The sequence below is a fragment of the Bos mutus genome, chromosome 23 (assembly GCF_027580195.1).
Source record: "Bos mutus isolate GX-2022 chromosome 23, NWIPB_WYAK_1.1, whole genome shotgun sequence".
NCBI lineage: Eukaryota > Metazoa > Chordata > Mammalia > Artiodactyla > Bovidae > Bos > Bos mutus.
Genome location: NC_091639.1, coordinates 44936057 through 44948564, shown reverse-complemented (window position 1 = coordinate 44948564; position 12508 = coordinate 44936057). Strand labels below are relative to the sequence as shown.

The window sequence follows — 12508 nt, the reverse complement described above, 5'->3', positions numbered from 1 at the left end:
ACGCTTAGAATTTTCCTTCAATCACTTGGGTGGCAGCTTCACTTTTCTTTACATGGCCATTATGAAATTCCACCATTTAATAGGCTTTTTGTATAATTAATGACTGTGTCTACGTGAGGCAAAAAAGCATCCCGATGAAATCAAAGAGAAAAATTCAGTCACCTACATGCTTTCTATATGATTCCAAAGACCTGGATATTTAACAGTTGGATGGATATACTTAAATAAAGGAGAAGAAAGAGGAGGATCAGCATTACGTTTTTTTAATCCAAGTTTCCATCCAGTAATAGTCTCCTACCTGGACTAGGTAGCCCTTCTGAGTGCCTTCAGCCTGTTTTGGATGTTGATTGACACTTTCTTTCTGAAACATCAATCCAAGTATATCACCACCACTCCACATTCAGTCAAGGTTTTCTACTGGTCTTATGATAGAATCCTATCATAATCCAAATCCTAAACCCGGTTGGTTTGCAAGGCTGTGTGCTCTTTGAATGCTCTGCCCTGGGCCTTCCTCCCCAGCGTTATGGAGCCCTGTTGCCCCTCAGTTTTTACTTTCTTGTTGCAACTGTCCTTTGCATTTGACCTTTTTTTTTTTTTCCCCCGCCTTGCCTCCTGGCATGTGGGATCTTGGTTCCCTGACCAAGGACTTAACCTACATCCCCTAGAGTGGAAGCACAGAACCCAGGCACTGGACCAACAGGGAATTCCCTTGACATTCCTTCCTACTTGGAATGCCCTTCATGTTTGATATTTTACTTGCCTCAAATTCCACCTGAATATTCTTCTCACATCCTTCCTTTGCTACCTCTCCAACAAGTTGATGCTGACTTTATCTCAAGCTGCACTGAGGCCCTTCCTGTTTGACAGATCTAGGTCAATTTCCTTTGCTCCAAGCTCTTAGAATCTTGTTTCTTTGTTCTGAAATTATTATTTTAGCTGTGTTTACACATTCCCGAGTGGAATTGATTAGGGTCTGTCCTCACTTGGCTCCAGCCTCCATAATACCATGAGCCTGGACATCTGCACCCCTGTCGTATCCCACCATGCAGGGCAGCATCTGGAGTAAAGCAGGCACTGAAGACTAACCTCAGGCATGAGTTTGGGGGTGACCAGGTGTCTGATTTTGCACAAAGTGATTTTTGTATATTCTCATTTCATTTTTATAACCAAACATTTCAACACTAACTTCACCTTATTATTATTATTTCAAAAAGTTAAGTAGTAAGGCTTAGAAAATGTGCTGTATAAAGATGTTTTATTGTTTATATTTTACAGAACAGAGACTGGGGCTTCAAAAACTTCATCTGCTGCCCAGCATCATATGAGGAGCATAGATGAGGTTTAAATCTAGGCCTGTGGGGTTGTACAAGCTGTGTCTTTGTCAGCATACCATGCTGCCTTAAAGCAAATTCATATTTCTCTTTGAAAGTAATATTATTATTTGACTTGAAGGGAACTTGAAATTTACTAGGCTCAATATCATCTGTTTATGAGCTAGAAATTTTAAGACAAAAATATTAAGTGTCTGTATCAATTACAAAGTTACTTGATTGATATCTCTTGACTGCTAGTTTAATGGCTTGAGGAATACTATTAATAGTTTCAAAGTAAATTTCTGATACTTTTGTTAGATTAAAAGGCTGAGAAAATAAGTCTCCCATTATTGAAATTGTAACTTATAATTTTATCATTGAACATACAGTTACACAGATAGATATGGTTCTAAGGCAAACTTGAATGTTAAATTTCTGATACTTTTTTTAGATTAAAAGGCTGAGAAAATAAGTCTCCCATTATTGAAATTGTAACTTATAATTTTATCACTGAACATAGTTACACAGATAGATATGGTTCTAAGGCAAACTTGAATGTTAGAAACAAGTATCAATGGACATGAGTTTGAGCAAACTCTGGGAGACAGTCAGTGAAGGACAGGAAGCCTGGTGTGCGCAGTTCCTGGGGTTGCAAAGAGTCAGACACAACTTAGTGACTGAGCAACAACAGAAATGTCATTCAAAGTTTTATCTAATGTTTGGGATTCACGAGCAACGAAAAAGACTAGAAAACTAAAATATATGTTTTCTATGAATACGCGTGTGATCTTAGTTGTGATGTTTATCTCTAGATTATGTTCCCTAAGGAACAATGGGAGTTGAGTCCATGGATTTCCATTGTTTTACTTGCTTGCTTTTCCTGGTAGGTATCTAAAAGACTGTATGGCATGGGCTGTTACGAGATATCCCTGGGAGATACAATTGGAGTGGGAACTCCAGGAAGCATGAAGAAGATGTTGGAAAGTGTCATGAAAGAAATTCCACCCAGGGCTCTTGCTGTTCACTGTCATGACACCTACGGACAAGCCTTAGCAAATATCCTCACGGCCCTTCAGGTATTCTGTGTGTGTGTGTAAAGGTGTGTATACTTATTTGGCATACAAATGTATTAAGAACTTTAGTGAGATAATATTTATAAATTGCTAAGAATATAACATTTAAACAGTAGTCCACACACAGCACACACTCAGGAAATATTTGTCAATTTGCACATGCTGTTTTGGGCAATGGTGTCTCATTACAGTTCATTTGATTTGGTAAGATCCCTGAATTTGTTCTTTTAAAAAGCATTAATATTCTCAGGGCTATGTCTGTTTCTTTCAGCTCTCACTTGCTCTCGGCCTTCCTGAAAAATGATGGCGTTTTGGGGGGTTCAAAGCACAGAGACAGTAGCACATACTGTTGTAATCATGTAACATATGCTCTTTTGGATAATTTGGTGCTCTGTGGTGAGGAAATATGGTGCTGAAATATAGACTATTTCGTTTAAGATGTTTTCCTGTTGTTGGCAAGCATCCTTTTGAAAGAACCCCTGGTTTTTATCAAGTATATTCTGATCAAAATCAAGAGATTTAGAAAGTTGGAGGATCCAGAATTGCTTATTAAATTCTAATGGCACCTCAGTTCTTTTTAATGTATTAATTGAAAAGAACACATAAATTGCACTTTAAAATATTTATCATTGAATCAGTGTTATTTCTTAAACGTGACTAAAAATAGATTCACTGGACGTTCTTTGAACCTAAGATTTTGACAACTAAAGATAAGAGTGCCTGAAAGCTTTTTGGTGAGGCTGGAAATCAATGCCTGAAGCTTAATGTCACTGTCCTGCAGTGCGCAGTTGTTTGGCAGAAGTTAAAAAAACCCTGTGAAGATCAAGCCCCACAAGGGCTTATTTGGACTTTGTAACATATGTGCACAAATCCTTATTTATCCTCTGGAAGCAGGCAAGGAACACTGTATTGAATTAGAAGAAAAAATGATATCCCATGGACTTCGGGGCGTGGGAATTTTGACAATTTTCTTTCTCTTTTCCAGTTTCTAAAACAATAGAAAACTAGGCACTGCTTCAGGATTCTGTGTTCAGCTGCAACTGTAACTTATTAAGTGTTCCTCACCAGCAAGTTCCTGGAGAGGTCTGTGTATGTGTGTGTGTGCGTGTGCATGTTTTTCTGTGTGTCTCTCTCATTTCGTATATGGATATATCCTTTTTGAGTTGTATTTTGTTCATGTACCATATTTATTGCATAATGAGTGATACCTTAGTTTGAGGGAATCCAGGGCTACATTGAAAATTCTGGAAACCCAAACACCTAATATTTAAAGTTTATGCCTCTTGAAAAATGCTCCTGTGTGAACTATTGCTGTTGGCCAATTGTGACTGTGACAGTTAGGAAGGCCTATCTGAGGAGTTTAAAATCAGATACAAAGAATGAGAAGAGGGACTTACCTGGTGGTTCACTGGCTAAGACTCCATAGTCCCACTGCAAAGGGTACAGGCTCAATCTCTGGTCTGCGAACTGAGATCTTACATGCTGGGGGTTTTGGCAGAATAGAAAAAAAAAAAAAGAATGAAAAGAAAGTAACCTCAATCAGGGGAGTGTGGGGGGTGGGGGCATCAGTGTGTGGAAAGAATGTTCAAGCAGATGAAACACCACTCGGGCAAAAGGCCTTGGAGAGGAAGATGATGTCCCAGGAGCTCTAATAATGTTATTCAGGGGGAAGCTGAGCTCTATAATATTTGCTGAGTTAGTTGAGCTGCAAAGTCTCCATTTACAAAGAGATGAGAACTCCATTTCTGGAGCATTTGCCCATCCATCCTATAACAGCCATAAGGGGTGCGGGTGTAGAAAGAACGCTTGGCCCAAGCAAGATGGGGAGCAAAGGTCAGAACCTGACCCCCACCAAACACCACATTCTCAGTCAAAAAGGATGAACCAGCAAAACTCCCAGCTCACAGAGGGAGAAGGCGGCAAGCATAGTCATTCTCAAGGCCTTGGCTCTGAGTAAGGGAGAAATCCACAAGCTCCCTTTACACTTCCTAGCTTGTTGGCTCTGATGTGGATTTAGGATTCAAATTCACATTGCCTGCAGAATGTGAAAGACCCGAGCAGATGAGTGGCTGTGGATTAGTAATACCTATAGGTGTCAGGAAGAATATAAATCTTGTCAGAAGGAACATATCTTAAATTTAAGCTGAACTGTTTGGAACCTGTGTGTATGTACGTCTGTGTGTGTCTTTGTGTGTGTATATGCGTGTGTCTATGTCTGTGTGTGTAGGTGTCTATGTATGTATGTGTTTGTGTGTGTATGTGTGTGCGTGTATCTGTGTGTGAATGGATATGTGTGTGTGTGTCAGGGGAAGGGTGGATATTCTGCTTTGCTCTTGTACATGTTAGTAGGGGGCATGTCCTCAAGCACTGGGCATTGTGTGTTTTGTCCCCTTACTGTGTGCACAAGCTCCAAGTATATGTGGGAGGCGAGGGGCAAGGAAAGTGCGCTTGGAGCCTGGCGGGGGCCTCAGCCCGGAACTTGACATGGAGTCAGTGTGTAAGCAGACAGAGGAGAGGGTCAGAGCGGCTTCTGTAAGAAGCACTGTGCAGCCCGAGTGGCCGGTTCAAATGAACTTTTGAGGAAATGGTCAGAAAGCAGAGCCCTGCTGGGGAGCTCAGCCCTCGAGCTGGAGAGTTTCTCTCTGCTGCTGTCCACTTTCCAACAGTGGCATGCAGTTTGGGAAGCCAGTGACAGCGTGAACTATATACGCTCCTTTCTCTTTGAATCTGCGTGTAGCTGAGACACTGTCAGTATTTTGGGAGGTCTGTGTTCATCTAGACGTGGACTGTCTTTGCAAACCCACGTGTCCTGGTCCCCCAGCAGCACTGAGTAAGACAGAGTCAGCCTGGACCCCTCCCCGTTTCCTGTATCCTGTCTCCTCCCCAGTAAAAGCAGCAGCAACAACAATAACTAGGGTTACCTTGAGTGGAGGAGAAAAAATATGCCTTAGGAGAAAGAGCTGCCAGTGTTTAAATAGAAGGGAAATCAGAGAAAGTTCCACTTCATTATGAAGCAGGCAAACTTTGGCTTCAGGAAGCACTGGCCATACTTCATTCTTTAAAATGGAAATCTTTGAAGTGGCTTCTAGTCAAATTGGTGGTACATGTGGAGTGGATATCATTTGCTTTAATTTAAGGGTTGAGAAACAGTTTACAGTGCTCCAAACTGGAAGTTAAGATGATGGCATGGAGACGTGCAGTGAGTGGAAACTTGGCCACGATGGTCGGAAACAAATGAGAGTTATAAATGGAACATCCCCCCTTGGTCTGGAAAGCACATACTAATCATGTAATAGAGGGATCTTTCTTGGCTTCCCAGGTTTTATTGTATTTTTTATTATTTAAACAGACTTACAGGACTGTACATGCTTGTAGAGGAGTCAAGAATTTATAATTATCAGATATTCTTTAATATAGAGAAATAATTGAGACTATAGATTTGAGTGCGGGATATTTATAACCACCCAAACCCAAAAGAGCAAGAAAATGAGGTGACAAAACGTACTGCATTTCACTAATGGGAGAAACATACATAGCCCAATATACTTGTCTTAACTTTTATGTAAAAAGTGAGTCTCACCCTTCTGCATATTCCCAAGTACCTAAGTAAAACACCAGTGAACAAATTATTTAATCTACTTAAGACTAAACAATTGCACAGTCTCTGTTTTTCCCCACTCAGATGATTTGAGTCTTCATAACTGGGTAAAACAGAGTAAAAACAAATGAGTTCTAATACCACAAATAACAGAACCATATTAATTGGTAGCAAAGATAGTAGAACAGGCAATATTTAGCTTTGCCCTAAAAAAAAACAATTTGCCTTTTTTTCTCTTAAACTTAATATACATTTAGCTAATGTGCCTTTCTTCATGATGTTTTCCATATGTTGATTATTCTCTTTTAGAAAAACCAAATCATTTACCTAATGTTTACAATAAAGCATTCTTTTCTTCATATTGACTCTCACTAAACTGCATTTAAATGCTACCAGACAGCAAATATGTCCTCATGTAATTGATTCTTGAGGTTCTCAAAGAAAATTTTTTAGATTCCAAATTCCCTTCTCAGTTCTATACCTATAGAATGTGTGCAATGATTTATATATCCTCAGATTTTGCAAAACTGAGATGAGGTGCAGAGTTTCTAGAACACTGGTCTTGATACCAGTGCATGTGGTGAATACTTCATATTATTACAGTCACTGCAATTAAAACTTCCTACTGCCGATAATTAATAACCATAATAATAACCTTTATTACTCAAAGAGCCAGAGGACAAAGCACTGCCTTACAAATGTATACATTTGTAAATACATGCTTTAGGTATTGTTCATTTATTCAACATCTATTAAAGAGCTAAGTAGAAATCAGTGAGCAAGAAAGAAAATAAAAAGTTGCAAACTGGATGCCCCTACAGAGGTTTTACAAAATACATCATTAATTTATTCAACAAATATTCATTTTATTAGACACCATTTTAGATACTCGATTCAGATATAAAATCTCTGAGCCATCCTGCTATGGAGAAAAATGTTTTAGTTTAACTCAGTACCTCCAGAAGCATTTTGAGTAGGAAATAGTTTTTTTTTGGGGGGGGGAGATTTCTTTTGTCTTTTATTTGTTTGCTTTTTGCTACACAATTGTCTTCCTCCAGTATAGTATTATGTTGAAAAATATTTTCAGGTGGAATGAGGTGTAGGTTATCATAAAAAAATGAATAAATAATAAAGTAATTAGAATCCAGTTAAAAATATTTTATAAAAGAAGTGGAAAAAATAAATAAAAGCGCTCAACTAACTTTATAAATCAACTATACCTCAATTAAAAAGTACTTTTAAGAACAAAATAAGCAAATAAAAGAGAACAAGGAGTCCAGCAAAAGTTTAGTACAGTTCAGCTTTTTGAGTGTGTGTAATCAGGGCTTTGAGCTATAACGTCAGTAAGAAAAGATGAATAAAGTTCCTTTCTATTATTATTATTTTTTTTTTTGCCAGTGGCTGGATTGCTTGAATCAGTGATGAAAAATAAGGAAACATGAATGATTTTGTTTTGTTTCTCTCCAACATCTTTTTATTAATATAGATATCTCTCTGGTTTTGACTATAGGTCATCAGGTGAGATGGTATGGAATATACCTATGTGTATGTGTGTATATATATATGTATATAATATTCCTATTCTATATCCAGATATTGAAGGGGGCAGTTAGAAAAAACTCCTTCTGAGCTAGGCATTTTAAACTGGAATTCAGGTAATCGATATTTAAAAATAGCATGCGTGAATTTGGTTCTAATATGCTAAACATGAACGCATTTAATCTTTATGTAGTGGGTTGCATTTAGATTATAAGCCTGAAACTCACCAAGAAAGAGTAGATGGCCTAAAAGTCTCTGTCTCTCCCAAGACAGTTAATCCAAGCTGGTCAGGTAAGCAAATGTAAAAATTTATTACTGTTGGTGGGGATTAGGGCCAGGTGTGACTCTTGCTGTCATGTAAGAAATGAAAATTTCAGAACCTTTTTGAGCATCTCTCTAATTCATTCCGTAAATGTCTCATCCAGTTGTTTTAATCTTGTTTTTAATATCTTATTTTCAACCAAGTATTTGTCACATCTTTCTTCAAACAACTGTCTTTAATTTGGAAATCTTGCTGTTTTGCTCTGTTGTTCATAGGAAAACACAATAAGCTTTTAAAAAATATCTTTAATGTTTCTTTTTTCTTAATCTTTCTCTCATGAAAATTTCTACTTACAAGGAAACTTGTATATACACTCTTGCCCATTAATGTAACTTGACACCGATTTTTTTCTCAAAAATATTGGTTTGAAATTCGTCAATTTGGTATTGAACATAAAGTAGTAGTATTCTCATGCCTGTCTTTTGGTTTATTGTAATGTAATCAATTAATAGTTATAGGCTCAGCACTAATAACAAAACAAGTGTGCACACACACACACACACACACACACACACAATTAGAACCACTGATACATATAATAACCAAAATTCAAGAATTCTTTACCTTTATTGTTTGAAAATTTTTCTCATATACTGCCATATATTCTAGTTATAAGCTTGAATAACACATTCTAGTTCTGGGAGTGGTATACACTATTAGCTCACACTGGTTCATTTTTAAAATAATCATTTTAGAATATTAGCATTAATAGTATCTATCAACGTTAGATTGAAGACCGAAAGACAACAGGGGAAGAGGGCCAAGTCGAACATGTGGAATCCCAGACTGGAAGCTACAAAGTTGTTTTCCTTCCCACATATTTATAAATCTCTTCAATGTAGAACAGACTATAAAACAGAAATTATGTCATCAAAAGTGACCATTTATAATTATTTTCTGAATTATTTTAGAATGCTTATTTAACCAAAAACATATTAACTGCTGTTAATAAATCACGCTTATTAATCATGTTAATAAATCGTGTCATCCTGTTCGTGACGCCAGTTGTCTCGCTGTATCTCACTGTGCACACTGTTCGTTGAACGCGGGGTAGACGAGGTGCCAGCTCAGAGGCTGGAAGATGAGCAGAGCCATAGGAATGCAGACAGGTTTATTCTCTGCTGGCCGGCACAGCAGCCATAGCAATATTCTTTCGTGGCTGCCGCAGCAACCCCAGCAGCAGACGTGCTGTATTCTCTTCTCGCGTGGCTGACCGCACGGACACAGCCGTGACACAGCAGTAATACGCCACCACTTTCTAGGTGGAGCTCACATGCATGCGTGCTGCACACAGCCCGTGACCAAGCCAGTACCTCCTGACGTGCATGTGCAGTGCTAGATTATAAATGATCCCAGCTGTTACACAGTCATTATTTATGAAATGAGAGGAGAGCCTGAACACACCACCTTGGCCAATTTGCTCTCTCCCTGCAAATACCTTCTGTGTGATAGTCTGTCTGCTATTAGGAATGAGAAAAGCAAAACAAAAAAAAAGGAATGAGAGATAAAAATGCAGGATAAAATACCATCCTATTTATTATTTTTTCATATATCAAAAAATGTGGGAACCATGGCAAATTGCTTAGGAAATGAGTCAGATTATTGTTACATAATTTACATTTGCTATTTTCACCTAGATTACATTGGTAAATTATCCTGACTTAAAAATCAGCAAGAATTATAAGAACTGTAATAATTAGGATATGGTTATATATTTCTTTTGAAAGACTTCAAATTAAATAAAACTATTTTTGTAGTAATTGTTTTTTCCACCTTTATTGAGATATCATTGACATACATTGCTGCATAAGTTTAAGGTATCCGGCATAACAGTTTTACTTAAATATGTTGTGAGATGATTATAGCAATGCACTTGGTTAGCATCCATCATCGCATATAAAAAGTAAAAGCAAAAAAGGAAAAAAAATTGCTTGTTATGAGAATTTTTAGGATTTACTCTAGCACCTTTCAGATATATCGTACAGCAGTGGTAACTATAGTCATATCTACATTTCAGCCCTAGTAATTATTTACCTTACGCCTGGAAGGTGCTACATTTTTACTACCTTCCTCAAAGTTTTTTTCTCCCCACACTGACTCTGACCTGTTTTTCTCTCAGTTTGGTGGGGTTTTTGTTTGTTTTGGTTTCTTTGGTTTTTAGATTCCACCGTGAGAACATACACACCTCTATGTGACTCACTTTAGTTGGCGTAATGCCATCAAGGTCTGCCTACATTTTGCAAATGGCAGGGTTTCATAGTTTTATTTGTGAGTGAATTATTATTCCAATATAAATATATGTAATATTATATGTATATTATATATATACACACTATACTGTACATTTTATATTATATCACATATTAATATATAAAATAATTAGGTCATTTTATATATAAATAAATACTTTAAATTATTTAAATAAATACTTGGAGAAAGTGAAGTCACTCAGTCGTGTCTGACTCTTTTTGCCACCCCATGGGATTTTCCAGGCAAGTGTACTGGAGTGGGGTGCCATTGCCTTCTCTGACAGAATATGTACTAAATTATAATTCTTATATATAGTTCATAAATATAATTAATTTAATATTTTACTTAATTTTATTATATTTTTATATTTTATATATTATATCCAGTATATTTAACATATATAATATACAAATAATATATTAATAATATGTAAATGTATAGTATGCATATATGCTATGTTATATATATTGAATACATATAATATAATTTATATAATGTTTATATATTGCATGCTAAGTTGCTTCAGTCTTGTCTGACTCTTTGCGGCCTTGTGGACTATAGCCTGCCAGTGTCCTCTGTCTATGTAATTCTCCAGGCGAGGATACTGGAGTGGGTTGCCATGCACTCCTCCAGGGGATCTTCCTGACCCAGGAATTGAACCCATGTCCCATGTCTCTTTGTCTCCTGAATTAGTAGGCAGGTTCTTAACCACTAGCTCCAATATTTATATATTATGTAGTATATATAATATATTTATATAAGTATAAATGTATTTCTATATTGAATATTATATAATATCTCTATATTGCATAGTATATAATCCAGAAGTGTATCATGTAAAATATATAACTATATAATATTTCATTGTGTATATTTATATATATATATATATATATAGCTCAACTTTTAAACTTTTTCATCCATCAGTGGACACTTAGTTTCCATGCTTTGACTATTGATAATAATACTGCAGTGAACTTGGAGGTGCAAATATCTTTTCAACTTACATTTTTATTTCTTTTGGACGTTTTCAGATGTAGAACCCCCTGATCACGCAGTAGCCCTATTTTAAACTTTTTGAGGATTCCCCATACTTTTTTGTGTAGTATCTGTACCAGTTTATAAATCTACCAGTAGTGCACAAGGGTTCCTTTTTCTCCACATCCTCACCAGCATTTGCTATCTCTTCTTTTTTGCTGATTAGCACTCTAAAATGTTTAAGGTGATAACTCAAACTGATTTTTATTTCCCTAATGACCATTGATTTTGAACATCTTTTCATTTAGTTTCTCGGTCATTCATTTGTGTCCGACTCTTAGACCTCATGGACTGCAGTGCAGCAGGTTGCCCTGTCCTTTGCCACTGCCCAGAGCTTGCTCAAACTCATGTCCATTGAGTTGGTGATACCATCCAAACAGCTCATCCTCTGTCATCCCCTTCTTCTCCTGCCTTCAATCTTTCTCAGTGAGTCGGCTCTTCACATCAGGTGGCCAAAGTATTGGAGCTTCAGCTTCAGCATCAGTCCTTCTAATGAATATTCAGGGTAGATTTTCTTTAGGATTGATTGGTTTGATGTCCTTTATGTCCAAGGGGCTCTGAAGAGTCTTCTCCAACACCGCAGTTTGAAAGCATCATTTCTTCGGCACTCAGTCTTCTTTATGGTCCAACTCTCACATCCATACGTGACTACTGGAAAAACCATGGCTTTGACTAGACAAACCTCTGTAGACAAAGTAATGTCTCTGCTTTTTAATATGCTGTCTAGGCTTGTCATCGGAGAAGGCAATGGCACCCCACTCCAGTACTCTTGCCTGGAAAATCCTATTAACGGAGGACCCTGGTGGGCTGCAGTCCATGGGGTCGCTAAGAGTCGGACACGACTGAGTGACTTCACTTTCACTTTTCACTTTCATGCATTGGAGAAGGAAATGGCAACCCACTCTAGTGTTCTTGCCTGGAGAATCCCAGGGATGGGGGAGCCTGGTGGGCTGCCATCTATGGGGTTGCACAGAGTCGGACACGACTGAAGTGACTCAGCAGCAGCAGCAGGCTTGTCATTATATTTCTTACAAGGAGGAAGCATCTTTTTAATTTCATGGCTGCAGTCACTGTCCCCATTTACTATTCACATATCTTCTTTGGATAAATGTCTATTCAGATCTTTTGCCCATTTTTAAAATGGGAGTATTTGGAATTTTTACTATTGAGTTCGATGAGTTTTTCAGTTATACATATATATGTATATGTATTCACACCTATATTGTATATATATATGTGTGTGTGTGTGTGTATTCTTTTTCAAGTAGTTTCCTTTCTATACAGTAAGTGCTTGTTGTTTATCTATTTTATGTATACTAATGTGTATGTGCTAATCTCCAACTCCCATTTATCCCTCCCCTGTCCTTTCCCCTTT

At 37.3% G+C, this 12508-nt stretch overlaps 1 protein-coding gene across 3 annotated transcripts in view; it reads left to right on the top strand.

The window, feature by feature from the left end:
• Positions 1 to 12508, top strand: part of HMGCLL1 (3-hydroxy-3-methylglutaryl-CoA lyase like 1) — a 201148-nt gene that overhangs the window by 131758 nt on the left and 56882 nt on the right. For all 3 annotated transcript variants that reach the window (XM_070360686.1, XM_070360685.1, XM_070360687.1), the window contains one exon: positions 2201 to 2389. In XM_070360686.1, the coding sequence (XP_070216787.1) occupies positions 2201 to 2389 (189 nt within the window). The remainder of the gene's footprint in view (positions 1 to 2200; positions 2390 to 12508) is intronic.